General features: G+C 41.0%; 3 protein-coding genes across 8 annotated transcripts in view; 1 reads left to right on the forward strand and 2 right to left on the reverse strand.

Moving 5' to 3' along the window:
• PRKCI (protein kinase C iota) overlaps window positions 1-16,094 on the reverse strand; it is a 23,445-nt gene extending 7,351 nt beyond the window's left edge. Inside the window, exons 1-10 of the mRNA XM_082767212.1 lie at window positions 15,767-16,094; window positions 9,419-9,540; window positions 6,744-6,833; window positions 5,902-5,952; window positions 4,670-4,755; window positions 3,164-3,304; window positions 2,245-2,299; window positions 1,465-1,523; window positions 859-1,035; window positions 1-55 (exon numbers count right to left, since the gene is read on the reverse strand). Coding sequence (XP_082623338.1) covers window positions 1-55; window positions 859-1,035; window positions 1,465-1,523; window positions 2,245-2,299; window positions 3,164-3,304; window positions 4,670-4,755; window positions 5,902-5,952; window positions 6,744-6,833; window positions 9,419-9,540; window positions 15,767-15,876 — 946 coding nt within the window. The 5' untranslated portion in view covers window positions 15,877-16,094. The remainder of the gene's footprint in view (window positions 56-858; window positions 1,036-1,464; window positions 1,524-2,244; window positions 2,300-3,163; window positions 3,305-4,669; window positions 4,756-5,901; window positions 5,953-6,743; window positions 6,834-9,418; window positions 9,541-15,766) is intronic.
• The window catches only part of LRRIQ4 (leucine rich repeats and IQ motif containing 4), a gene marked incomplete at both ends in the record, with an annotated part of 228,139 nt that overhangs the window by 93,768 nt on the left and 109,845 nt on the right, over window positions 1-24,526 (reverse strand). The window lies entirely within an intron of this gene.
• PHC3 (polyhomeotic homolog 3) overlaps window positions 17,543-24,526 on the forward strand; it is a 30,156-nt gene continuing 23,172 nt past the window's right edge. For 5 of the 6 annotated variants that reach the window (XR_014318106.1, XM_082767035.1, XM_082767038.1 and 2 more), the window contains exons 1-4: window positions 17,543-17,559; window positions 20,790-20,937; window positions 21,643-21,801; window positions 23,237-23,314. Coding sequence is in view for 5 of the 6 variants with exons in the window: in XM_082767035.1 (XP_082623161.1) it covers window positions 20,812-20,937; window positions 21,643-21,801; window positions 23,237-23,314 (363 nt within the window). In the remaining variant the exon portion in view is untranslated. Of the gene's footprint in view, window positions 17,560-20,302; window positions 20,322-20,789; window positions 20,938-21,642; window positions 21,802-23,236; window positions 23,315-24,526 lie in introns of those variants that run through there. The other variant, XM_082767036.1, reaches the window with a different exon arrangement.

Consider the following 24,526-nt stretch of genomic DNA (forward strand, 5'->3'; position numbering starts at 1 on the left):
GATGATTTGAAGCCTGTTCAAAGACGTGTTTCTCTGTCTGAACCCAATCAATGTCCTGTTTAACAAAAGAGGCATTTGGATAAAGATTGTTGTACTTTGTAGGTCAAACACTAAATACAATTAGCAGAAAAACTGGTGCAGATGAATGTAATGTATCATTAACAAATGCAGAAGAAATCAATGGTATACCAGAAATAGATGCAAAAGCTCTTGAACAGCAGACCACAGTTACTCAAATCTGTTTACAGAGTAGCCTAAAGAAATGTGAGGGAAATCTTCAGCAACCAGAGGAGCATGGCAGTTGAATACTGCAATTCCTACAAACTACAAGTTTCCTCTAATCACTGTGTAAGCTACAGCCAAATTAAGACGGACTGATTTGAAGAACAAGTAGAATAACATCGTGAGGATCTCCATTGTGACCAAAAATCCATAAACTTGAACACATGAGAAACAGACTCCACCTCTTCCTTTTTCAGCCCAGTGAACGCAACAGGAGAAATACTGCATAGTGCTTCAAAATAACGAAGTGTGAGAGGCTCATTAACTTGAATTCTGCATGAGTTACTGCTGCAGACAGGGCCGATTATGACAGTGACAATACTGCTTGAAGTAATGAGGCTCACGACAGAAACTACTGGCACTGGATGACTGCTGTGAACTACTGGTCTGTCAATGAAGACCTCAAAATTGGTCATTTGTCTTGTGAACTTGTAAAAAATATTTCTTCAAGAAGTTGAATGTGTAATGCATGATTTTCAACTAACATTGCAGACCTAGAAGTCTGGCACCCCCTTGTTGCAGGTACTAAACCTCTTCAGAAGAATTAGCTGAGTTATTGATAAAAAGCTTGGCTACCTCATCATCATTGACGAGTTCTTTTTTCACCACCTTCATTGCATAAATGCGTTCCGTTTTCTTCAATCGAACAAGCAATACTTTGGCATAACTGCCTCTTCCTATGACTCGGAGCAGATCAAAATCCTGAAGACCCAAACTGGAGGAAGCTTTGCCACTTTCTCTAATGCCCATTGCCTGTTGACAGAGATACTTTGGAATTAGTGAGCAGGCTTGCCAATTTTAACAACTGCAGTTGCTATTGTTTAAGGAAAGTTAGCATTTCAAACAGAATAGCAAAATGAATATAAACAAGTGATTCAAATAACACTCGTTATTCTTAAAACTACCCTTGAAAAGCAATGTCAGGGGAAAGGAAGGAAGCAACGTGGCAGATGAGAACAAGTGAAACTGGAAGAGTTTGGAATACTTTCTAAATCAAAGTGCATCTCAACTCCAGTTTCAAAGTAGAACAGCTTACAAGACGTACATGCATACACCTGAGTTAGCATCTCAAATGCGCTTTATGTATGAGTTTTCACTTCATGACAATATAAATTATGAAGGCATTGAAACAGAGAATTCTTGAAGATTTCTGAATATAGTTAGCATGGTTAGATACTTTACCTCTTTTTCTTCACCAACATGGTCCAAGCTCTCATGGCTTGATGGATTATATGGAATCACTAGAGGTGCAAGAAAAACAATGAGACTTGACATGAAAGAATTTTTTTCCCTAAAGTTTCCACACCCAAGAACTGAAGCAAGAGAGAAACAGTTTAAATGTATATAATGTAAGCATTGAAAACTGGCAACCTTTTTTTGTTGTAATTTCTGAACTATTGGAATAATTTTTTGCTGCATTAACAACCACTATAGCTAACGCAACACTCTATAATGATATTTGGAAACCTATTTAGATTAATCTCAACACAGAGCATCTCATTCAGAATATCAGCTTTTTGTTGTTTTAACTGATCATTGTCTATATACAAATTCAAACATCAGGATGACCATTTTGACTGCTGCAAGAGTGAATCTGTTTGTCTACTGATCACATAGAAACCTTACTCATTTTTTTTCCACTGTAATTGTGTTTAGGGCTTTTGTTGATTGTTTGTTCAGGACTTTTAAAATATGCAGCATATCAATGGGAAAAGGTAGCTGACTGCCTAGATTTTTCATTTTTAGCCTAGTTTCTTAAACTGCAAGATACAGAAAACTAAGGGATTTTTATATTTATTTTCCCCTTAGTATTAAGAATCTCTTATTTTTCTTGTTCTATTAATATAATTTAAAAAATGTTTTAAGAATAACTTGCTCAACGTTATCCTGTTTCATTTTAAAATCCACGTTCATGTTTCATCTCCATACAGTAAATTAAGGAATAAAAATAATTGATCTTACCTGATTCTACATTATCTGGATGCACCGATGATGGATCCATAGGCATTATTGGTTCCTGCAATTAAGCACATTTTTGTAATAGACTGTGAAAAACATTACTTTGGAGACAATAATTGATCCCCGAGGAATATAATCTAGCTACTTTTTAACATGATGAATCAACATAGTTACTGCTCTAATCCATACACAATGAATATTAAGAACGACTCTAGTCCTTATTTTACCTATTTTCCGAAGTTATGACAAGTTCCCAGAAGCTGTTGAAGTGACAACTTAATACAACAGAGAAAAAGTAGTACAGCAGATGAGAACTGAGACAGAAAATCTCAAGTACTTTAGCAGTACATATATTAGTCAAATCAATTTACAGAATATACATGTAGACTTGTAGACATCTGCTTTTAATATTAAACTAGGAAAGATATTTATTTTATCCCCCTCAGAGACTCAAGAACTAAAGATGATTCCATCTCTTGAGAGAAGTCTCAAATTTTTTGTGCCTCGATCATCCTTTTCTATATAGAAAATAGTCAAATAATCTAGCAGATGTTTAGAGAAGATATTTTACTTGCAGTTCTCTTTGAAGATACAAAATAGTGTCTGTGTGCATATATAAGTACACAGTGTAACAGTACAGTGAAAGAAAAGGTAAATATATCTGTCATAGGAATAAATAACGGATGCAAGAATAAGACTCACTAAACTCTTCTCACTGAACTGCCACTTTGCTAAGTGACTCTGACGTTTTCCTGCCATTAACACAGCAAAGAATGACAACCTTTCAAATTTCATCTAGCATGGTTATTTGCAGACTACAGTTTGAAAGCCATTAGTATGAAGTGGGCTCTTTTGATTAATTTCTTTAAAAACAAACAAACAAAAAACAAAAGAGACAACTTTTCAGACAAACCATACTTACTGGTTGTAGTGTATGACGTCCACATTCAATATTGACAAGCTTGTGACACTTCTTGTGAACAAGGAGTTTGCAATTGATGCATTTATATCCCTGGCGACCCAGGCCCCATATTCGGTCAGTGCAGATGGCACAATGAGCTCGCTAGAATGACAGATCAACAAAACCGACTGAAGAGCAAAAGTAAACAACAAAAACTATTTAGACACGCTCCACACTCTTGTTATTGAAGAATAGTGGATAGAAGATCAGAGACCCCTAATGAAATTAGCACTACATGAGCAGAGTCCCTGTCTCAGAGCTTAAAGATAGAACAGGCAGATACCACAGAAGAGCTCAGAAATTACAAATGAACAATAAGCAGCAACTGCTGTACAGGAAGGAGCACATCTGCTTGGAAAGGTGCAGGCACAGTCAGGCTCTTCTGCTGCACGTGGACCCAGAGAGACGTGAGCCAACTCCAGGTCAAACACAGTACAGGTAAACCAACAGGTTCCTGCAACCAAACTGACTTGCTAAGTGTCTCATCATCTCTCTGTGTAGACGAGTACTTAGATTTGTAGAGAGAAAAGCAGGAGAGCAAAAGCTTCAGCACAGTTAAACCACCAGGTAACAGGAAATGAGAGGGTCACCACTCACTGAAGAACACTCAATGCAACTCAAAAGAACTATGAAAACATGGTGCCTACAAAGCAAGAGAGAAAGTGATTCCGTGATGGTGCCTTGACAGCCTTTGACTAGGAAGAGGTCAATGAGTGTTTCCCAGAGCATTGTAAGAAAAAAAAAAAAAAGCAAAAAAGAATAAAAAAGAGTACAGTTAGATGAATAATGCTGAAGATGAGGTTTAGCAGAGACAAATTTTAGCATTATTTAGCGCATGATACAGTCAACTTAGAAAAGAAAGAAAAGTACTGAAGCTGTCAAGGAACCTTGCTTATTCGTTTTTTTGTTTGTTTTTTTTTTTTAAATAAACACAGCAGATAGTCTTCCTGGTTCTTAACTGTGTTTGACTATTGCTTTTTGAAAATATTGAAAATGGTCTGTTACTTACAGTTGCTTACATGCCACCATAAGCAGAATGTTTAGAAAAACATCTCAGCTTTTCTTTAAAAGTAATGAAAGAAAAGTCTGTGCATCATAAGCAACTCTGACTTTTTTTTATTCCTAGAACATAAAGAACTGCAAATGCACTGTCAGCTCAGTCATCTAATGTGAGTGGTAAAGTTTGCCCTCTATTAAGGTTTTAAGGGAACAATGGAGCATTTAACTAGTATCATTACAGACTGTACTGAGAAATGAATAACAAATATTTATTTCTTGTTAAGTGCCTGATTTTACACTGAGAAAGTTTCCTGAAGCTGTAATTACCAAAGTACTACAGACAATCAACAAAAATGAGAATAAATTTTGAGAGTAAATCTACCTTATAATTTTTCAAGGCAGTAGCATTAAAATTACAAAATTAGACATCCCTGTAACATGGTTTTAAATACCCAACAAGAGTCTCACCCTGTTAAATCGTTTGGCTTGGAAAGTGTGACCATTTGCACAATAGAGCTTTCGCCACCGGCGGGCGCCTCGGCGATAAATGGATTCTAAGAGGAAAAACATACGATTATATCCATAAAAATATAAACGCAGAACTACAATATCTTCTCATGGACAATTCTGTGTAAAGTGATTTGCAGAGTAATGTTTCACTCCTGCAGCCTTACAGAAACACAGAGTAATGTTCTAAGTATCTTTTTAATTTTTTTAAATTTTGGAGAAAATTTAATGTAGAATACTCTAACCAACTGTCAGTGAGTTGAAAGAAGGAAAGTGATCCAAACAATACAAGCACTTGTTTGCAGAACATGCACCTACCTTGCCTAAACTCAAGGAGGAGCTGTGTGAAAGGGAAGGAGGGAAGAAGGTGCATTTCATGAGCATGCCATGATTTGTAAGATTGCTTGCACAAATCCTCCAGTTTTAGGTCCACAGCCACCACCGTATTTTTGCATTATCAAGAACCAAAACTGAGAACTATGATACACAAAACTACATTGAGTTGCAAACCTATTTCAGATTTAGTCTACAACCTTGTTTTTTCAGAAAAGCAGCACTGATCATACTACCAAAGTTAATTTTTAAGCAGGTACACTGACATTTGTCAGAGACTTGGATATCAAACTGACAGATGTGTTCATGCATAACACACCCATAACCTTTTATAAAATGAATATTAACAGCATAGAAGTCTACATTAAGACAGACGGAAAATCACCTCTGTAATGGTTAGTACATTTGCTAGCATGATTTAAAGGTTTTTGGAGAATACTTATATAGCCTAAACATTGGTTTAAAACTGGTGATATGACACTTTATTACCACTGGTTACAAGCCTTTGCTCACATTAGTCAGCTAGCAATCTGATATCTACTAGAGACAGAAATAGAATAAAAAAACTGTCACGATAAAAGAGGCAAAAGCAAGGAAAGCAGAGACGCATGGATAGTTAACAGAAATGCAAAATGTTTTTTATTAACAATGATTCAGAAATGACAAACAACATTTAATTTCAGAAAAAGTTTCTACTCCTTTTAAATACGTAAGTTGTAGAGATTTTGCATTATTAATGCTTATAAGCACAGAAAGCCAAATGATAGAATATCAAAATTGTCAAGAAAAGGAAATCTATTCAGTCTTCTAGAATAGGAATCCCTGATTTTAAGTACTTCTTCACTAAAAAGCCTACTTACTATCTTCTCCCGGACAAGGCATGCCAGGCCGTTCTGGTACGCAAGGGAATACTGCAAGAAAAACATTGGATTTCTATTAATTTTTGTTCCAGACAGAAAAATCTTTGGGTTAAGTACAACACTTCTGAAAGGCACTCAGAATACACTTTAACAAAACTTAGTTTAACAGAAAGCAAGCTGAAAAGCTCCCACAAAAATCTTTGCTAGACAAAACAATGATCCACATGAGAAATAAAACCGAACAGCAGAGCAAACAAAGTTATTTCCTAACAGAGGTAACTAGCAACAACTACTGATGATGGTTTCTCACGTGGACAATTCCTGCAGTCAGTATTTAGAAATCTTGACTATAAATATCATACTACAGTATCCTAACAGCCAAGTGTGATCTTGTCTATACTAGCCCTTTTTTTTCCCAGGGTTATGTATATTATTTATATATAAAACAGGTACAATTTTTTTCTATTTTTAAAAAGATTTTCTGGGAAGCTGAAAAGCTGTCTCTTCCTTCCAGCCAAACTGATGAAGAAATGTGGGTGCTGTATAACATACACACATATTTTCTACCATTCATTGCCAGCAAGCATACGAATTAGAGATGGTAGCTGTCTCATCAATAAACTAAGACCAAAGTATTTTATCTTCACTTAATTTCATAAAAGACATTTACAAGTGCTGACAGCAAAAAAGCGTGGTGCATGGTTTTCAGCATCCTTGGCAGGATGCCACAATGGACTTTAACCAAGGAAGCTGGAGTAGTGCAAAAGACACACATAATACATAAAAATTGCACTTCTTTGTAAGTGCAATCATTAGAAGTAAAACATTGAATTTCACCATACCATGAATTAGAAGCTCTGAATCCTTGTTTAGCTCATACAACCTAAAGGCTTCTTCCAACTCCAGCTGGGAAGAAACGGTACACGGGTCTCCTGAAGAAAGAAAAGAGAACAATACAAAACTTAACCCAATTAGTTCTGTGCCATTCGACAGTTCCCTCACAGTTGTGCCTAAGATTATTATTGTAGGAAAACAAAACAATATTCTCCTGCACGGTAGTACTTATTTTTCATTCTGTTCAGAGAGTACATCTGAACATAGTCACATTGAATGCTTTCAAGGAAAGTAAGAATCTAAGATATTCCCAAGTTGCAAGCAGATCATAATCACAAAGTATCATTGGCTTGGTCTCCTACAAAGTTACGCATTATTTCAGTACAAGAGGTGCAGGATACCTTATGGAAAAATACTTCTAGATTGTCCATTATCAGAATTCTATCTTTATTCTTTTCTGAATTTCATAACACTTAAAGCCACTCCAATCTTTGAAGTCACCTTTAGCCGTTTTTCATCACACTGCATGTCCCTGCCCAATTAGCCTATCTGGGCATCAAACCGCCTACCCACTGCACAAACTCACACAATGGAGAGCAGGGCAGGAGGAGAAGGAACAACTATTTATTCAAACACACCAAGAATCAACAAACCAGTTTTTCTTCATTTGTTTTTGACACCTGTGCAAACAGTTTTGTGTTTCTTTTTGGCAGAAGAAAGGGAGGCTTTCAAGAGCATATGCAATGCTTTGAACTAGGCACAGGTTTGCAGACATTAGTAGGAAGCTTCATAATTAAATCTGACTTGCACATTTATTTTTTATTGGTGATCACAATGGCAATAGCACGTAACTGACCTTTCCCACAATGCCTTCAGATTCACAATTTCACTTCAAAAATCTAATGGGGAGTAACAGAAGTCTGAATTCAAAGTATTATTAATGGTGGCTAAGTATTAAAAAAAAAAAAAAGTGTTACAAGAATATTCTTTCACCAATGAACCAGTAATAATTTTGCAGTTATCTAAAGCCAGATAAAATATCAATGGAAAATATTCAATTTTGACTTATTTAACAAGAAGTTCAAAATAGAAGTCTTTCTAAAAACAAACCAAGTTCAACTCCATTTTCCAGTTAAACCTGAACTTCGTGTGTTTCTATTCAACTAAATTAGATTTGCCTTTGTGCGATTACCTCTCAGAAACAGAATTAGTTATACACAATGCTCTACACCTGCACTGTATCCTAAGTTAATACATGAAGAAAAGTCTAACTGCAGTATTCTTCTTTTTACCTGTCTCCAATCAAAGAGCAAAAGTTGAGGTAGAACAAGGTGTTGCTTCAAGTAAATCATTGAATCTGCACTTTTTTTTTTTAAATTTTTACAAACACATTTCATTAAAAAGAGGTGTACTTTTTACTATGACTCTCCAGACTCTTTCTCTTCAGTGAAAAGTCTACCATCCTCCTCCAGATAAAACAAACCAGCCAGCTTTCTGTGAAGTGCACGTCAAACTCCATCAGCACCACTGCACAGAAGTTTGCCCATAAACATTGCTCCTTTCCTTAACTGCTTCTGCCTTGTGCGAATAACTTGGGAATCCTGGCAAGGGAGTGGGGGAGAAAACCTGCTTAGATACTGAAGACCAGAATTTCAGCACACCTGCCCATATTGCACTTCCAAAATCAGCTTTGGTCCATGTTTAGTTGTAAGCTCTGAATAAACTGGCACTCACCCAATTCTGAAGGGGAAAGCTGTGAGAAAACAGGTTTACAAGCACCATTTATGGTAATCACTGCATACAAATACTAATCACTGCAGACAAATCGCTGCACATTATGGCCTTTTATGCCATCAAGTACTTAGCATGCTAACATAACAGCTATTTCATAATTCAGATGTCTCTGGTGCAGCTCAAAACTTGCGTAGAACACTTTCTTTATGGCATTGGTGTAAGAACTACAATTAAGCTTTTCAAAACGTTCCTAACGTGTACATACAACTCAGAAGGGACACTGGACTACATCTGATCTGTTAAGAAAAAAGGAGAACTGCCTGAACTTTTTTTCATGTGAAGTAAACAATAACATGGATCATTCTGAGCTACCATTCAGATAAATATTTTCTTTCATTTTTTTCTTCTAATACTTGTAAAAAGTTTAATTAACTATATGTTGTTAGACTTTAGATTGCTAAAGGAACAGCTGATACAAACACTCAAAATATAACTTTTTGTGGTTACATGTACAACTATATATTAAGTTGTACCAACATCTCATACAAATACGGTATTTTGTATTATTAAGGTTAGTTTAACTCTTTTTGAAACAGTTAAGGCTTATGGGGAATCACTGGCTTCCTCAAGTGTATTTTCCATTTCCTTCCTACAAAATCTAAACATTGAATTCACATTTTAATGGTCACTGGGTTATTTATTTGGTTAAAAATAAAACAGGAATGGAGCACCACACAAAGTGATTTGGAATAACAACAATTAAGATATACTTGCAAGGGCGTTGGGTAGCCATTACTTTTACAGTCAGATTTACTATTTCTAAAAACATTGAGCTTATCTCATGAAGGCAGAAAGAAAGGGAAAGATTAAAGGGAGAGGACAGATTGAAAGCTTAGCACCATATTGATCAGATATTTGTCAGAAAGCCAAGTGGCAAGTATTGATTTACCTTCTTCATCAATCCATTTCATGGTGAAAAGCTGTTCGTTATCAAAGGAGCACATGTCGCGGACTTCACTGCACAGTCCCTCAAATGAGATGGAAGGTTCAAAATACGTTATCATGATGTCCCTGAGCAAGAGAAAAACAAATCTGAGAAACTACATTGTAATATGTAGCATTGTTACCTCTAATGCCTTTCACATACTACTAATATAAAGCCTATCTCTTGCCACAGCCCCCTAAAAAGCCTTAAAAGTAACATTAATAAGCCATTAGCACCAAGAGTCCTTCCTATGGCAAGTCAGGCTCCAAGAGATTTTTATTACTGCTTTGACATTTATTCTTCCAGCCATTTGCTTTTGAAAAAAAGTAAGATTTACATGGCCAAATAACTTTGAAGTGAGCTATAGGAGATTTTAACGGCACACAGAAATTAAGTATTACGTCAGTGGAAAACAAAGAATTAAATGCTGCAAACATTCAGAAGGACATTACTAACGTATTGGTGGTTTTCCTTACTCTAACAAGTTATTTTGTTACTAGTTACCAAAATATTTAAAGAACGTATACATCTTCTCCAACTAAATTGCAATTGCATAGATGTTATGAAACATTAATGAATAATATTAAACAGGTTGCCTACCAGATTAAAGGGTGGAAAAAAGTTCCAAATATTTAAAGTGCCTTTAGAAAGGCATGGTGATGCTGCACCACAATGACAGGGAGCGCGAACAGATGAGCAAAGCGTATACTTAGATTTAAAATTTAGTGCTTTACTGTTATGCAGAACTGGTATTTCTGTTATAGGCAAGATGGAGAGTGAGTTAACCTGGTGCTTTAAATGCATTAACATAACACGCTGACCCACTGTCTTGGTATTTGCTGGGCCTTACAGGGGAACAGGTGACTCAGGGTAGCAGCCCTTTAAGCAAAGGATGCCAGAGGTACAGTTCAGAGGAAGGTAGAGAGGAAGAGAGGGAAAGAAGAGGACTGTTCACAGCACTACACTTCAAACATCTTGTATAAACCTGACACTTGACCTGTGACACTCATCTTCCCCCCAAAAATTCGACCAGTTAAGATTCATTTGTTCGGTGCAGTTGTCAGTGCCAGCACTGTTTGGTGGTGGTGTGGAACGGAAACAACAGGCACCATTTGCATCTGGGCAAAATCCACATCAAGGTCCCCACCAGACTGAGATGTACGTATGCATCAAAATCGATGACTATAAATCACCTTGCACAGGGGCAGAGTCGTATCCAGCAGTTTGTGGCTTATGCTGTGGTCACGGAACATGAAACACTTCCAGGAGGGGCAGCAAACAAGCATGATAAACACGTGTGCCTGAATATTGCAGAGGCTCCTTTGAGTTCAACAGCACACACAAACTAGCAATTCTAAGCACGCTAGGACAGCCTACTTCTGGCCTTATGAGCAGAGATAGTTTAGCTAGGGGAAAGACTCCAAGAAACTGCTAGGATACTGAAATCACACCTCAAAAATCTGAATGGAAGTCAGAGAGCTGCTCTGTTATTTGGCCAAGGAATTGCACCTCTTCTTTCCACACAAGACAGAACAGTATCTGTACCCTGATATGTAGAGACGCTTAACACAAAGCTAGAAAAAACACAAAAGGATGAAAAAAGCCAGGGAGTCTCTCTGCTGACACAACTGACAACAGGATGGAATCAAAGCTGAGAGGAGCGAAGTGGCAGCTCTGCTCTGTTTCTGTTCAGGGTTAGATCTCGCACGCGCTGCTGACACCAGGCATCACCAGCAAGCGAGGAGGCCCTGCTAGGAGGCAAAGCCTCAACCTGCATTTCCTGCTTGTCAGGGACCCACGTCTCTGCAGGGAGATAAGGCACCGCACCGCTTAGCAACTTCTCTGATTTGCAGCTGAGGTTCACCTTCATTCCCCCTCCCTGCACAGATTTATTTCTTAAATAAAAGGTTACGTTCTGCAGGGCACTAAGCAGTCACAGCTGAACATTTCAACTTTTCCAGCTTATTTTGTGATTGAACTGGTACACAATGGGAGAGGGTAGGTTCGAGCAGCGCGACTGTATGACTGCTACTGGCAGACAAGAGGCAGGTGACAGACCACAGTCCTGACAGGCGGTAATCACTGCTGCTCTAGCAAAAAATGAAGATTAAAAGAAAAATTACTAAAAACTGTTTAATTTTTTTTTTCAGGTCCACACATTTATCTCTACATTACTACAGTGACCAGCAAATGTCACGTATCCACGATACTAGGATGCGTTGAACAGCTTAGAAACAAAAATCCTTCTCTTATTGATGAAGTAAAGCTGATCCAGATTGAATGAACGCTTCCTACTTGTTGCCTTCAAGTGGCAAAACAGTTGCCCTTCAAACAGAGAACTAGTTGCCCTTCAAATAAAAGAGGGGTTTATTATTTTAGAATTTAATTCTCTAAAGTACTACACTGCTACCTTCAGTTGGACACGTATCAGAGAGCCGAGGAACAGACCTGGAAAAGCACCCATCCCGCACCAACAAACACCAACTTGTCGGCACGTTCTGCAGAACCCTAGCCAACAGCGATATTAAACCAAAGGAGGAATGTAAATATGAACAAGAGGCTACAAGCAACACCTTGCACGTTTTTTTCTACAGACGAAAAGGCAGCTTTACATGATGCAGGAACTGAAAGATTACAGGTCTTCCTACAAGCTCACTTTGCAATTTTAACCATAGTGGTGTCACTGGCACTTTCTCCTGAGCTAAGTCTCACTTCCAGAGTAGCTCTGCTGTCACCTTCACGTTTTATGGCACTTTCCACACTTGCTGTGTTCATTAGGAAAGAGCTGTACTGATGCAAGTCCCACCTTTCCTCCAAGATCAAACAGCTTCTTTCTCATGCCCTTTCTTTTACAGATCATCCAGCAGTCACAAGAGCCTTTAGCAACAACAAAGAAAAAAACACAATGCTGACAGTTAAGTGCAATTGAATACACCTATCTCACTCTCTACTTCTAAACTTAAGCTTTTGTGGGAGACTACTGCTGGAGATTTTTCTGTCTGGAGCCTCATACGGCTATCCCTTTACCTGAGGATGCAGAGATATCTAGTCACAGATTAATTACACGTCCACATGCTTATCACACTGCTCTATGTCAGTCGTTAAGGCTTTAGCTCACTGAAATTAGCCCATGCAAGAATTCTCCTGGAGAATTCTGCTGTTTCGGTATCTTTGCAGTAAGATCTGATAAGATCTTACACTATTTAAGTGCCTCTTTTCTCTTTCTCCAGGAAAGGCCTGAGGTCTGGAAATTGCCGCCTCCTGCACAGTTGTTTTTTCTGGGGGAAAAAAAAAAAAAAACATCACCAGAAAAAGCAGCCAGCCACAAAATGAAATCAGTGTTGAAACTGCAAGAAGGGGTTTATGTGTTTGTATGTTTAAAAAGCTCTGGTTCAAGCCTATAAAGCTGAACACTCTCCTCTGCAGAACTTTATATTCAACAGACAACAGAAGACATCGAAATGAAAATCTGACCAGAAAGTTCTCAAGACAAAGAATAATATAAACAAAGGATGTGAGAAAGCAAAAACTTTTAAAAGCAATTTTCTGGAAATATCTATGAAGGTGCACTTTGATTTTACAATTAAAATGGAACTCTTTTTTTTTTTTTTTTTCCCACCACTTATTTCACTCATGTAAAATTAAGAAAAGAAGCTAATTTAACATGTATTGCGAGAGGACTGCCAGGAGTATTTTTCATTCAAAACAAATCAAACAGTCTGTGGGTAAAGCACTGGGATCCTATGCCTTTAACTACACTAGAAGTCTAACCTACATTACAGCCTGTGCAGCTAAAACAGCGCAAAATCTGTCAACCACTGAAGAAAAAAAACTAGCAGTTCCAATCATGACAGAAAATGGTTCTACAAGATTGTTGTTTTGTTTTGTTTTACATGAACATCAATTCTATAGAATTCACAGTGCACACGCAGCCTATCACCCCTACCTGTTTTCACCTACTACAACGCAATCCTCCCCTGATGTAACAGCTTCTGGTACTGAACTGACAAAAAGCATCCACAACAACTGAGATGAGCAAAAACATAAACTTTTAAAAAATAACTAGACACTTAAAATGGCTGTAATTACAGAGGGTGTGTAAGTGCTGCACATTTGAAGCTGATACACATTGTTACTCTATCAATGAAAAAGCACTAAACTTTAGTTATAATAAATTCCTACCAGCTCAGTCAGGAGCCTCTGTCACAGACCCTGCCCTGATGACAGTAACCCTTTAAAACAGATAAGACTATTTTCAGCCCTTTAAACTAGCCCTACGATAAGAGTGGCTCACCTGAGAGAAGGAAATATCAGGGTAAACTCAACCCAATTCCCAAGTGTTTGGGAATTCCCACCCTCTTATTCTCACGATCTGTTTTAGGAAAATTTTCCTTCCTCGTTTTACATATTGCATGAATTTAAGGTACAGAATTACCACTGCATAGTTGAATGAAACAAAGACCCTTCAAAGAGCTCTTCATGAAAGCCTTTGTCTAGGCTGAGAAAAGCAATTAGGCTCCTGGCCAGACGGAGTGATGTTCTGGGGCTGGGACTCAGCCTCGAGCTGGCAGGAGCAGCCCCACCACCACCTTCTGAGAGCCAGCCCGGGCTTCTGACTTGCTGGGCTGGGGTTTTCTTGGGGGGAGCTTTCTTTTTTTTGTCTTTGACCAGACACAAGTGGAAGTTGAAAAGAACTTCCAAGCGAGACTTGCACTGTAACTTCTACATCCCATTTAAAGGCTTCTATCAGAAAAAAAAGTTAAGAGAGATTAACATTTCCTAATTAACACTATTTCCCTAAAAATCCTCTATCCAGCTCTAATCTTGATACGGTTTATTTGATTAAAGCAAAAATGCTGCCTTTGATATCAGCATTTAGATCCTCAGTCTCCAAGTCATTCCAGCACAAGTAAAATGTTTTCCTTTGCTATCCATTTCTTGATAACACTAGCTTGAGAAGTGGGCATGAGACTTGCTTTGTAGGAGAGCAGAGAGAATAATTTGTTTAGACCTCGAAATGAATCATTACAAAGGCATTCAGCCTGTTAGTTTGTTGGTTAACCAACTGCCCATATGATTCAGTGCCACTATTAAAAGTAAACTGACAATTGCATTAACAGTTAAAAAGTCAGCAGATGAAACTCAGTTGAAACTCAAAGGAAACATTCCAGCGCCTGTGAAATTGCTACCTAATATTTAAAGTGTCATGAGCCAGCATTCCTCTCCGATGTAGCAGTTTTCTTCTGCACTCCCACAACCCTGGGCTGCTTTATCTCTCTTCTTGCGCCACAGCCTCCCAGCACTAAAGCAAGAAGTCAAATGATTGCATGTGGAAGTGATCAAGATTAAAACTGACCCAGCAGAAGAAAAATAAATGGTTTTAATCCAGAGCAGTTTCCACTTTAGTTCGCTGCCTGCCCAAATGAACGCTTCTGTCAGCTAATGGCCAGGGCCATCTCCACTCCTTTAAGAAATGGGGCATTAAAGGGACTGTAAAAGAGCAGAGAGTTTCACGTACTATTAGTTTGAAAGCATTCCACAGACCTCATAAAACCACAGATTATGCCACTTTTACACAGATCATACAGCACTTTTGCCAAGAAAAGCCCCAAAGCAGACACAGCCCAGGAACAAAAGTCATTCACAAATGACAAGTGCTCAGCAAGGCTTCTATACCTCTCCTTAAAACTATAAGGCTATAGATATCAGACAGTGGACACCATAAACATAGTAAGTGTTTTCTCGTACTTAACCCAGGTAACTGGAAGGGAGCTGTCGAGAGTGCCTGGAGCTCCATCCTAACCCAAAAACACAACCTGCGTTGTTTTCTGATGAGATCACCTCCCACCCACCTCCACGGCCCCACGAACCTTGCTCTTTTCAGGCCGGCTCCTCTAACTGTTGGTGCCCAACAGGGCGCCGCGCACCCCCAGCAGGGCACCCTTTATATTATATTATATTATAATCACATTATATGTGTCGTTACACGCTGCTGCAGGAGAGCAGCACCCAGCCTCTCCCCCTGCAGGCCCCCAGCACCTCGCTGCCACTCGGCTCCCTCAGAAGCCCCGGGGAGCACCCCAGGACCCTACAGGGCAGGTTTTCAGCCCAACTCTCCTTTTTCAGCCCCGAACAGATCCCCACACGCAGCTCCCAGCCCCAAAACCCCTATTTTTTTCCTCATTTTCCCCGGCTGTGGCACCGAGAGCCCCGCGGGGGGGGGGGGGGGGGGGGGCAGCGCGGGCACGGCCGTGAGGGGAGGCACCGGGGAGGCACCGCGCGGGCCCCCGGCCCCGCCGCCGCCTCACTCACCCCTTGTAGTAGGCTTTCACGCGGACCTGGTGGCCTCCGTCCCCGCCCAGGCCGCCCCCTCCGCCGCCCGGAGCCGTCATGGTGCCGCTGCCGTCCCGCTGTGTCGGCATCCCCGGGGCGGCGGCGGCGGCCGGGGCCGGGAGCGGGCAGGGGCCGCGCTACCAGGAGGAGGCGGCGGCCGCGCGCCCCCCGCCGTCTCCTCAGCCCGCCCAGGCCGGGCGGGACCACTGAGAGAAGGAAAACGGGGGGGAAGAGTGGAGGAGGCCAAGAGGCGCCCGCACCTCCGTGAGGGAGAGGGGAGGGCGGGGCACCAGGGATCCCCCTCTCGGTGTCGCCGCCGCTTGGTACGGCCCGCCGGGAGCGCGCGGCGGCTGCCGGGCAGGGGGCGGCCCCGCGGCTGCGCGGGAGCGAGCACGGGCAGGGGCTCCAATTGCCGCGCAGCCGGTGTGGTGGTTTGTGGTTTTCTTTAAAAAAAAAAAACACAAAGGATGCTCCCTAACGAAAAGGGATGGAATGTTTAGGATTTAGGGAAAGGTATTTTATCAGAACTGTTAATCCTAAATTGGTTCTTTTAGGCTTTCCCTGTTTAACAACGCGTTGGTAGCGTCGTTGATAACGCGTATTTATTTTGCCCAGCGCTTCCTTGATGCTTCTGGGAATACTAAGGAATAGGTAACCTAACCTTTGTTGTTTTTTTTTTTTTTTTTCTGATAGAGTACAAACACTTCCTTTTTTCGCCACTACCTCCTTGCTGTAATCGGCACCGTTCCCGGATGTTTGTTAAAGCAGCGCAGCATTCAGCCGCTTGGTGTGGCTGCTACACGAGACTTGCACATTCCAATTGTGCACCTTGCTCCGTGTTTTTTTCTCTCTTTGATGATAAAGTAACTTAAGGCCCCATTTGCTGTTTTCCTTGCAAGAGGCTACGAAGCACAGCACTTTTTGTCATGCTACCTGGCCTTCCTGCAGCAGGTATTTTTCTTCCTCAGAAGAAACTTCCTTGCTCCACCCAGTTTCCAAACAGTCTTGCATCAATTTCACGCAGCAGGAAATACCTTGCTGTATCTTAATACCTTGCTCTACAACTTCTAACATTTTTTCTTAGTTTCCTACAAGATCTCTAAGAGTATTCTATCACAAAGAGGAAAACATTTCATGACACACAGAAGGAGAGGTACTGAGTTTGTCTGGATATCCCATGCAAGATTTGAGTTAACCTAATGCGGTACAGTGGCTAATTGTCTGTGTGGAGGCTGGACTTTTCTCTTCTATGCCAGGTAGTGCAAAGCAGCCGCTACCACCTACGCTTAAGTAATGGTGTAATTCAACTCTGCTCAATTACGGTCAGTTCCAAGGAAGAAGCTCTCATCCTCTTAGCAGAGACAGGCTTAGAACCAGTATGTTGCAAGAAGAACTGGAAGCTAGGCTAAGTGATCTAAAAGTCCCTTCAGTTTCATATTCCTGAGACATCAGGGGCTCGCCACCACCTCCCGTTTGGGAGTCTTTGAACAACTAACATAGAAAAGCCCACGGGGCAGGCCCTTTCTTGCCTTTAACCTTCACACAGCCCCCTCAAAACACACGTCTTACAGCTAATCCCCCAGATTTATTAACGCCCCGTTTACTGAAGAAGCCCTCGGGCAGCAGCCCCCTGCCCCTCAGCCCCGCCGCACGAAGCCCCAAAATGGCGGCGGGCGGCGTCACCTGGCGGCGGCGCCCAGCGCGCCTGCGCAGCGCCTCCCCGGGAGGGAGGTGACAAGATGGCGGAAGCGGAGTGAGGCGGCTGGGCCGAGGCGAGTCTCCCGGCGGGACGCGCGGAGGAGGAGGGGGAGCGGCAGCGGCGGGGCCCGGCCAAACCGCGGCGGGGCGGGGCGCGGAGGCGGGGACCGGCGCCCTGACAGCGCCCTGACGGCGCCCCGGCAGCGCCCTGGCTGCGGGAGGCTCCTCAGCCCCCCTCACGCCCCTTCCTACCCGGGGCTGAGGGCGGAGGAGCGCCGCGGGGCCGCCGCTCGGGGCTGGGGGAGGCCCCGGGCTCGGCTCCGGGGGCTGGGGGTCCTCGGGGCTCGTCCTGAGGCGGGCGAGGGGCCCTGCCCGCCCGGCAGCCCCGGGGTCCCTCAGCGCCGCGGGGCGGGGGCTGCGTTGGCGCGGCTCTCAAAAACCCCGTGTTTTGGCTGAAAAATAGCGCCCGAACCCCGTGTAACTGTCGGGGTGGCGTGCCGGGGGTGTGTGTGTTTGGGGTTTATGCAGAAATCCCCTCAGGGGTTAGGCTTGTGGAAGATTTGTGTTTATTTTCTGCGTCTTGTGCGCGTGGGAGTTCTGACGGGAGGTGATGAGCGGACTGAGTAAATAAATGGTTTAAAAACTTAAATGCCAATTTCCAAATACCAATTATGGGTTGCAGAGTGCCAGTAGTGTTTGCTTTTACCGTGTCACTACAAAAAATCAAAGTTTCTCAAACATGACCAGCGACATGCTGTGTGTGTGCACGCACGCGATGTGCCGTGCTGGTAGTCCAACGTTACTGGTGTAAAACAGCAGATTTTTGTGACCTTACTTTGGATTTTTATTTTGACCAAAACTGTTCTTTAACGCTCAGAACAGCAAGAACAAAAACCTCTAAATATTTACATCATGCACGGTATAATTTGAAACGATGTGGTGTCTAATGCTGTCTCTATTCGAATAAATGCTTCTTTTACATACAGTTTTCTGTTGTGTTTCATATTTTGAGTCCACTTTTAAACATACAGCGGTTGTTCAGAGTTTGTGCATTTTCTAAAACTCACCCATCAGAGAGGTCCTTTTGAGGTGATGTTGCTCACATGCAATGTCGCGGTCCAGCCCCTGTTCACTTACCAAATTTATTTGCACTGTAAATTGGGAATTTTGCTTTTTTAATGTTAAGTAGCTAACAAAAATTTTAGAAGACTATTTTTAATTGTATCTGAGACACATTTTTATAACTAAATGTGGTCTAGTTACATATGCGGTGTTGCCCTGATCTCCTTTACGATGCTGTAAAGACAGATTCACGTTCTGTAGTGGCATTCATGCTTTCTGCTATAAAAGATCCATCTATCCATCTGCCACATTGTTAATGGATTCAGGGTCATCTCGCTAAAAAATAACCCTCGTTTTATGTATTTTCTCTTTTTCCTTTAAACAACCGGCTTTTCACTCCAAGTGAGGAGAGCTTTTCTAACAAGTGTCATCTGTTGAAGCACCTTCCCGTGCTTTCAGCCAACAGAGGGCATGGTATTTCTGTGTGTCACTGCTGCCTGCTGCAACTCTTCTCTCTTTATATTGCGATAAGCCCTGAGGGGTGGCAAGTAAGCCTCGTGCATCATCTCTAATTGATTCGGGGTCAGACGTGCTAGAGGAGGGCTGGAGATGCACGTCAGTACCAGGCCATGCCGATCAAAAATTTTGAAAACAAGGCACTTAGCTAAAGAATTATCAGCTCGCATTGAATTACCGACTTCTGATTCAGTTGGTGCAGTGAGACGTGTTGCATATCTCACTGATAACTCTTAGATGTGGCTGAGAACTAAGAAAATTAACCGTGCAATGTTATTTTTCTTAGGCTGATTTAAACAGTTGCATAACTGCTCAAACAAGCTAGACGAGTCTTAGGTGTAAATATTTTGTTGTGCATTTAATGCTCTCTGGAGGAGACTTTTTTTCAAGGTCCTTTTCATTAGCAGTACGTGAAATTAATGTAAAGTGATTTTAGAAGTGATGCTGTTTTCATTGTAACTGAAGTGGTTTACGCATCAATGCTAACTTTTGTTCTCCTGTAGGTAGATAAATGGCATTATAACACATGTCAGATCTGATTTTTTTTACCAACAAAGCCATACTTTTCTTCATTTCTGATAGTACGTACTGTGCTTTGAAAGCAAGCTTTATTGCCACAAATTGTCTTTGATGGCAAAAGATAGAAGATATCAACACAATGATGGGCACAAAGCCCCTAGGGGACCGTGTACCTCTTAAAGTTTATGTATTCCAAGTAATCAGGACCTATGGCATCATGTGCAGCACAAGTCAGCCTGAAGGTTTTTTTCTGGGTAGAGGATGCTGATTTGTAAGTTCTCTACTTGCAAAGTAGTCGTGTCTTCAGAGAGGAAGGTAGCAGATCAGCAGCGTTGTGTTCTGCTTTCAGCAGCATGAGCTGAAACTCCTTATTATGTTCCTGTTTGATGCAGCACGCAATGGGCATTTTGCTGGGGACTTGCCAATGCTGCTTCTTTTTTTTTTTTTCCTAGTACACTGCAGCTCTCCAAATGATCATTTTTCTGAGTCCTTCCTTATTGTAAGAAGGAAATTCTTCTCCCCACCTGCTTTTTTAAAGCATCCTTTGAAAAGCAATAAACAGTTGCTATGTCTCTGTTAATCATAATACTAAAACTGAAAAGGAAACTAAGATAAACAACGCTCATATGTTGAGAAACAGGTTTCATTGAAGTTTTAATGACAATGTTTTTGGAGAGAGGTTATACTCTGCAGAAGAAGGAAGTCTTGTAGGGAAAAAAATCCTTGAAGATTCTTTTAGGTAGTTTTTTCCATAACTGTGGCTGTTTTTGGGGAGGCATTGCTGTAGAAATTAAAGCATTTTCTCTGCAGCTTTTTGTTCTTTTTCCAAATAGAACATGTCGCCAGTGATGTTTGGCTAGAAAATGTTTTGCTGAATGTGCAGCATGGACAGCCAGTGGCTCCTGCGCTGTGCCATGGCGAAGAGGGATGTGGCAGTACTCCTGTGCAGCTTGCGGGAAGTTCCGCGTGCATTCCTAAATTGCCACCTATTGCCACTCTTGACACATCTTAGAAGTTCATAACCACGTCAGTCCACAAATCACATCAAGTAATAGCAAACACTATGAACCTATCCATTTGCAAACTGTCCATTAGTGTATCTCAGAGAGTCTTAGATTTTCTCCTTTAAAATCTTTAAAATCTCCTTTAAAATATGTGCTGCTCTTCTCTTTGTGAACGGCTTTCATTTCAATTTCAATCCCGCCAGGCTGGACGAACACTGCACAGCTATGGAGAATGAACCCAACACAACGACGTGTTCTGCATCTACGACTACTATCACTACCACCTCCACGTCCCGGACCCCGCTGCCGCAGATATCTGTCTACAGTGGCTCTGACAGGCATGCCGTCCAGGTACCGGGCCATCAGATGCTATTTCCCTCAAATACATGCGTTGCACAATGCTTTACACAAAATTAACTTTCCATTCTTAATTGCTGTCTTCTTTCTCAATATCTAACTTACTGATTTTCATAAGATACTGTTCGCAGTATAGATATCAGACCACTTAAGAGTAGTGCAGTGTGCAGGCCTGCCTTCCAAATAACGGGAGAGAAATGCTATTGGAAAACCTGATTTTTCACCATTCCCCAAGGGTATGGAATATGAACATAAAATTTTACAAAGTAACACAAAAAGCTGTTTGCTTTACCACCATTGACTAGAGGGATCCAGAGGTATCTTTGTGTGTAACTGCTTCTTGGATCCATCCCCATTTTGCTGTTCTTCAAATAAGATTACCAGGAAGTTTGTACAGCCTGCTCCGTTGGGTTTGATAAATGAGCCTCGTGCGCTGTCCTGATCTTTCAAAAAAAATAGAATATCACATAGGGTATGATGATGAGAGCCTAAGAGCCATGGATGTAGTGTTATGAAAAATGCTGTACCTATATTTGGTACCTTTGTTGAGAAAAGTGGTGGTGGAGTAAGTTCGGTATTATACAGTTGGTGTGAAACGGATGTATTTGGTTTTATTTCCTTGTAAAGGTAAACTTCAGCATCATGTCAGTATGGTGTGTACTTTGTAATTGTGATTAATTACCTACTGATTCATCACAGGTTATTCAGCAGGCCTTGCACCGTCCTCCTAGCTCAGCTGCTCAGTACCTCCAGCAGATGTATGCAGCCCAACAGCAGCATCTAATGCTGCAGACTGCTGCTTTGCAGCAGCAGCACTTAAGCAGTACCCAATTTCAGAGTCTGGCAACTGTACCACAGGTGAGAGCGAAGATTGCTGAAAAATAGTGGTTTGCTACTTTCTGGAGTAGAACTACAGTTCTAGAGCATTGTCAAACATAACAGCTTAAGTGCCTGAGCTTTCAGTGTCTCACAATGATTCGCTGTTATATTTTAATGACTTTGTTCTTTTAAATTGTATCTTCCTCCAAACTGTTTGGAGGATTTTGTTATAGATGCTCCAATAGGCGTCCATTCCATGCTTAACTGCATACATTATAATACATCATGTAAATCATCAAACAGGAAAAAATGTATATATTAAAAATAGACTACTTCAGTCTTCATCCCATGAATTTGTCTGAAGGTTGATGGGGAAACAAATGAATAGCCACGCATCTTAGTGAAATCAAATTCAGGTAGTCAACATCTGGTATTTTAGTGTGTCTTGCCACACGTCTGGCTGCATTATAAATAATGGCAACATTCAGTTTTAACTCCAACTGCAGCAATGTAGGAGGTAAATGACAATGCTGTGTTTCACTTCTGAAGCAAAGCTTTTGACACAAAAGGAACACCAGAGTAGACCCATTGTGAAAACGCAAGCAGTGGAAAGACTTCCTTTGACCTCAGTTGACTGTAGATTGAGAATACTGTCTTGCAGGGATAGGTGGCAGTTAATATTTTTATATGTAGAAATGCTAAAACAGAGGTAAAAACTTCAGGGATAGATACAGCTGTTTGTTGTCAGAACTAGGATGGACTCTTCTATGCTCCTGGCTTCTGCTTCTGTACCTTTTCCAATAGATCATGATAATATATTGACTTATTTTTTTTTTGTGATGGATTTGTGCCTATACTGCTACTGAGATAGAGCGAAGAGAATCAGATGGGGCAAGCCTAAGAAGTTCTGTCATGCAGTCTATTAATATATACATCTAAATCACTGTCCCTGTATTCATCTGAAGGTCTGGAATAGCATACTGGTATACACACTTGATGTGCATACATAAACTGTCATTCTAGGGGAAGTGAGGATGTTCCTCGCAGCATTTATGAAGTTTAATTTTAGATTATTCTAATCATAATAAAAATTACAATGTGAGTTTTAATAATGACAGTTTTAATGATGTCACATTCTAAGTTCCGAGCACCGTAGGTGATGAGCTGGTCAGGTAGCTCCATCATTAACAGTTTGATGGGCTTTACCTCTGATAGTTATTGTTCAGGTCTTGGTCTGTGAGAGTCTGAGTGCCTGAAAGCTGGAAGGAATTCAAGGCATTTGACACCTTGCAGATTCCAGTTCAGAGCTTGGAGTGCACTTTGAAATCTAATTCCACTGAGTCGAGCAGTTTTGCTGCTAACTCAGAGAGAGGGTAATGTTAGAGAGGGGTGTTTTTGGTGGTTTGTGCAATAATGTGAACATCGCTTAAACACTTTTTGATTTCGGTATTTGACGCATATTCTTGCTATCTAGGCAAGCCTGTCAGGTGGGAGGCAATGTACTTCCCCCCCTGGGAGTGTCACTCAGCAGTCAAGCATGTCGCAGACCTCGGTACGTAATCGAACAAAGCCCTGCATCCATTCTCAACCCCTGTTGGTTATATAATAACTATCTGGCAAAACAGAAAAGATTTTAGTATTTAAATTGTGTGGTTAAAAGGAGTACAAGAGAGGCACTAAATGGAAGTATGACGACTGTAGAAGCGTTGGCTATGCTTCCAGTGTCATCCTCTCATCCCAATGCCCGTGTTCCTGGCTGGTTTTGGAGGCTTCCCTGGTCCCAGCCCACTGTTGGTGCTCTGAGGGGCAGCTGCTCACTCCATGGGCACTAGTGACTGTTCAGACCACTGCAGGAATCACTCTCTGAGCTTTCATCTCTTACATGATTTCTTACCAGATTTTTCACATTAGTTTCTTTATTCAGGGCACTGTTGTAGTTCAAAATCATAACTCTGTGTACCAGTGATTAAGGAGCACCGAATCTAAAGAATCCAAGTCATTGCTCACTTCAGTATATGAAACTGGTTAAATTGTTTATAGCTTTCATTCTTTTGTCATCTTTTATCATGCATCTTTATGCACTTTAAATTACTTTATCCATATCCTAAGCATGTGCTCAGGTTTCAGTTGTTAGTGGCTCTGTGTTCAGTTCATGCTGCATTTCCTTAAATGACATCTTCAGATATGTAATTTGCACAGCCTTCTATGTACACTTCTACAGTTGTCTTCAGTAGGACTTCGTTAGTCCTACAGACATCCTGCTTATTAATCATGCCCTCAAGCTGTTCATGGCTTCAGTGCGTAGCTTCAGTGATTTAACTGTTGTTGTGTTTTAAGCTCTCATAGCACTGCTTTGGCTTACAGTCGTTAGAAGTAAAATCATTCATTCATTATTAAATTTAGGAGGGAAGGTTTTCAAATATGCCTGATGTTAAACTAACAGAATAATTGGGCTTGGATTTTGAAGAAAATCTCAAAGTGATCTAAAAGAGCTGGGCACTTAACTCTGTTAGATGTGTTAGTAAAAACAAAAAACAACCAGCTTTTGCTTGAGCAGATGCTAAAAAGATTTTTTCCAGGAGCATTTAATATGAAATTGTAGAAAACTTTAGTCTCAGACCATTTTTAAGTGTGCATATGAGGAATCAACGTATGGCAGCACAAACAGGCACCTTGGTCAAGTTTCATAATGAGCATCTCAGAAGTTGTCAGTCCAGTCAGATAACAAAAGCATTTAAAGATACTTAAGTATTAAGATTCAAAC

This window comes from Aythya marila, assembly GCF_965140915.1.
Source record: "Aythya marila genome assembly, chromosome: 9".
In the NCBI taxonomy this organism is placed as follows: Eukaryota; Metazoa; Chordata; class Aves; order Anseriformes; family Anatidae; genus Aythya; species Aythya marila.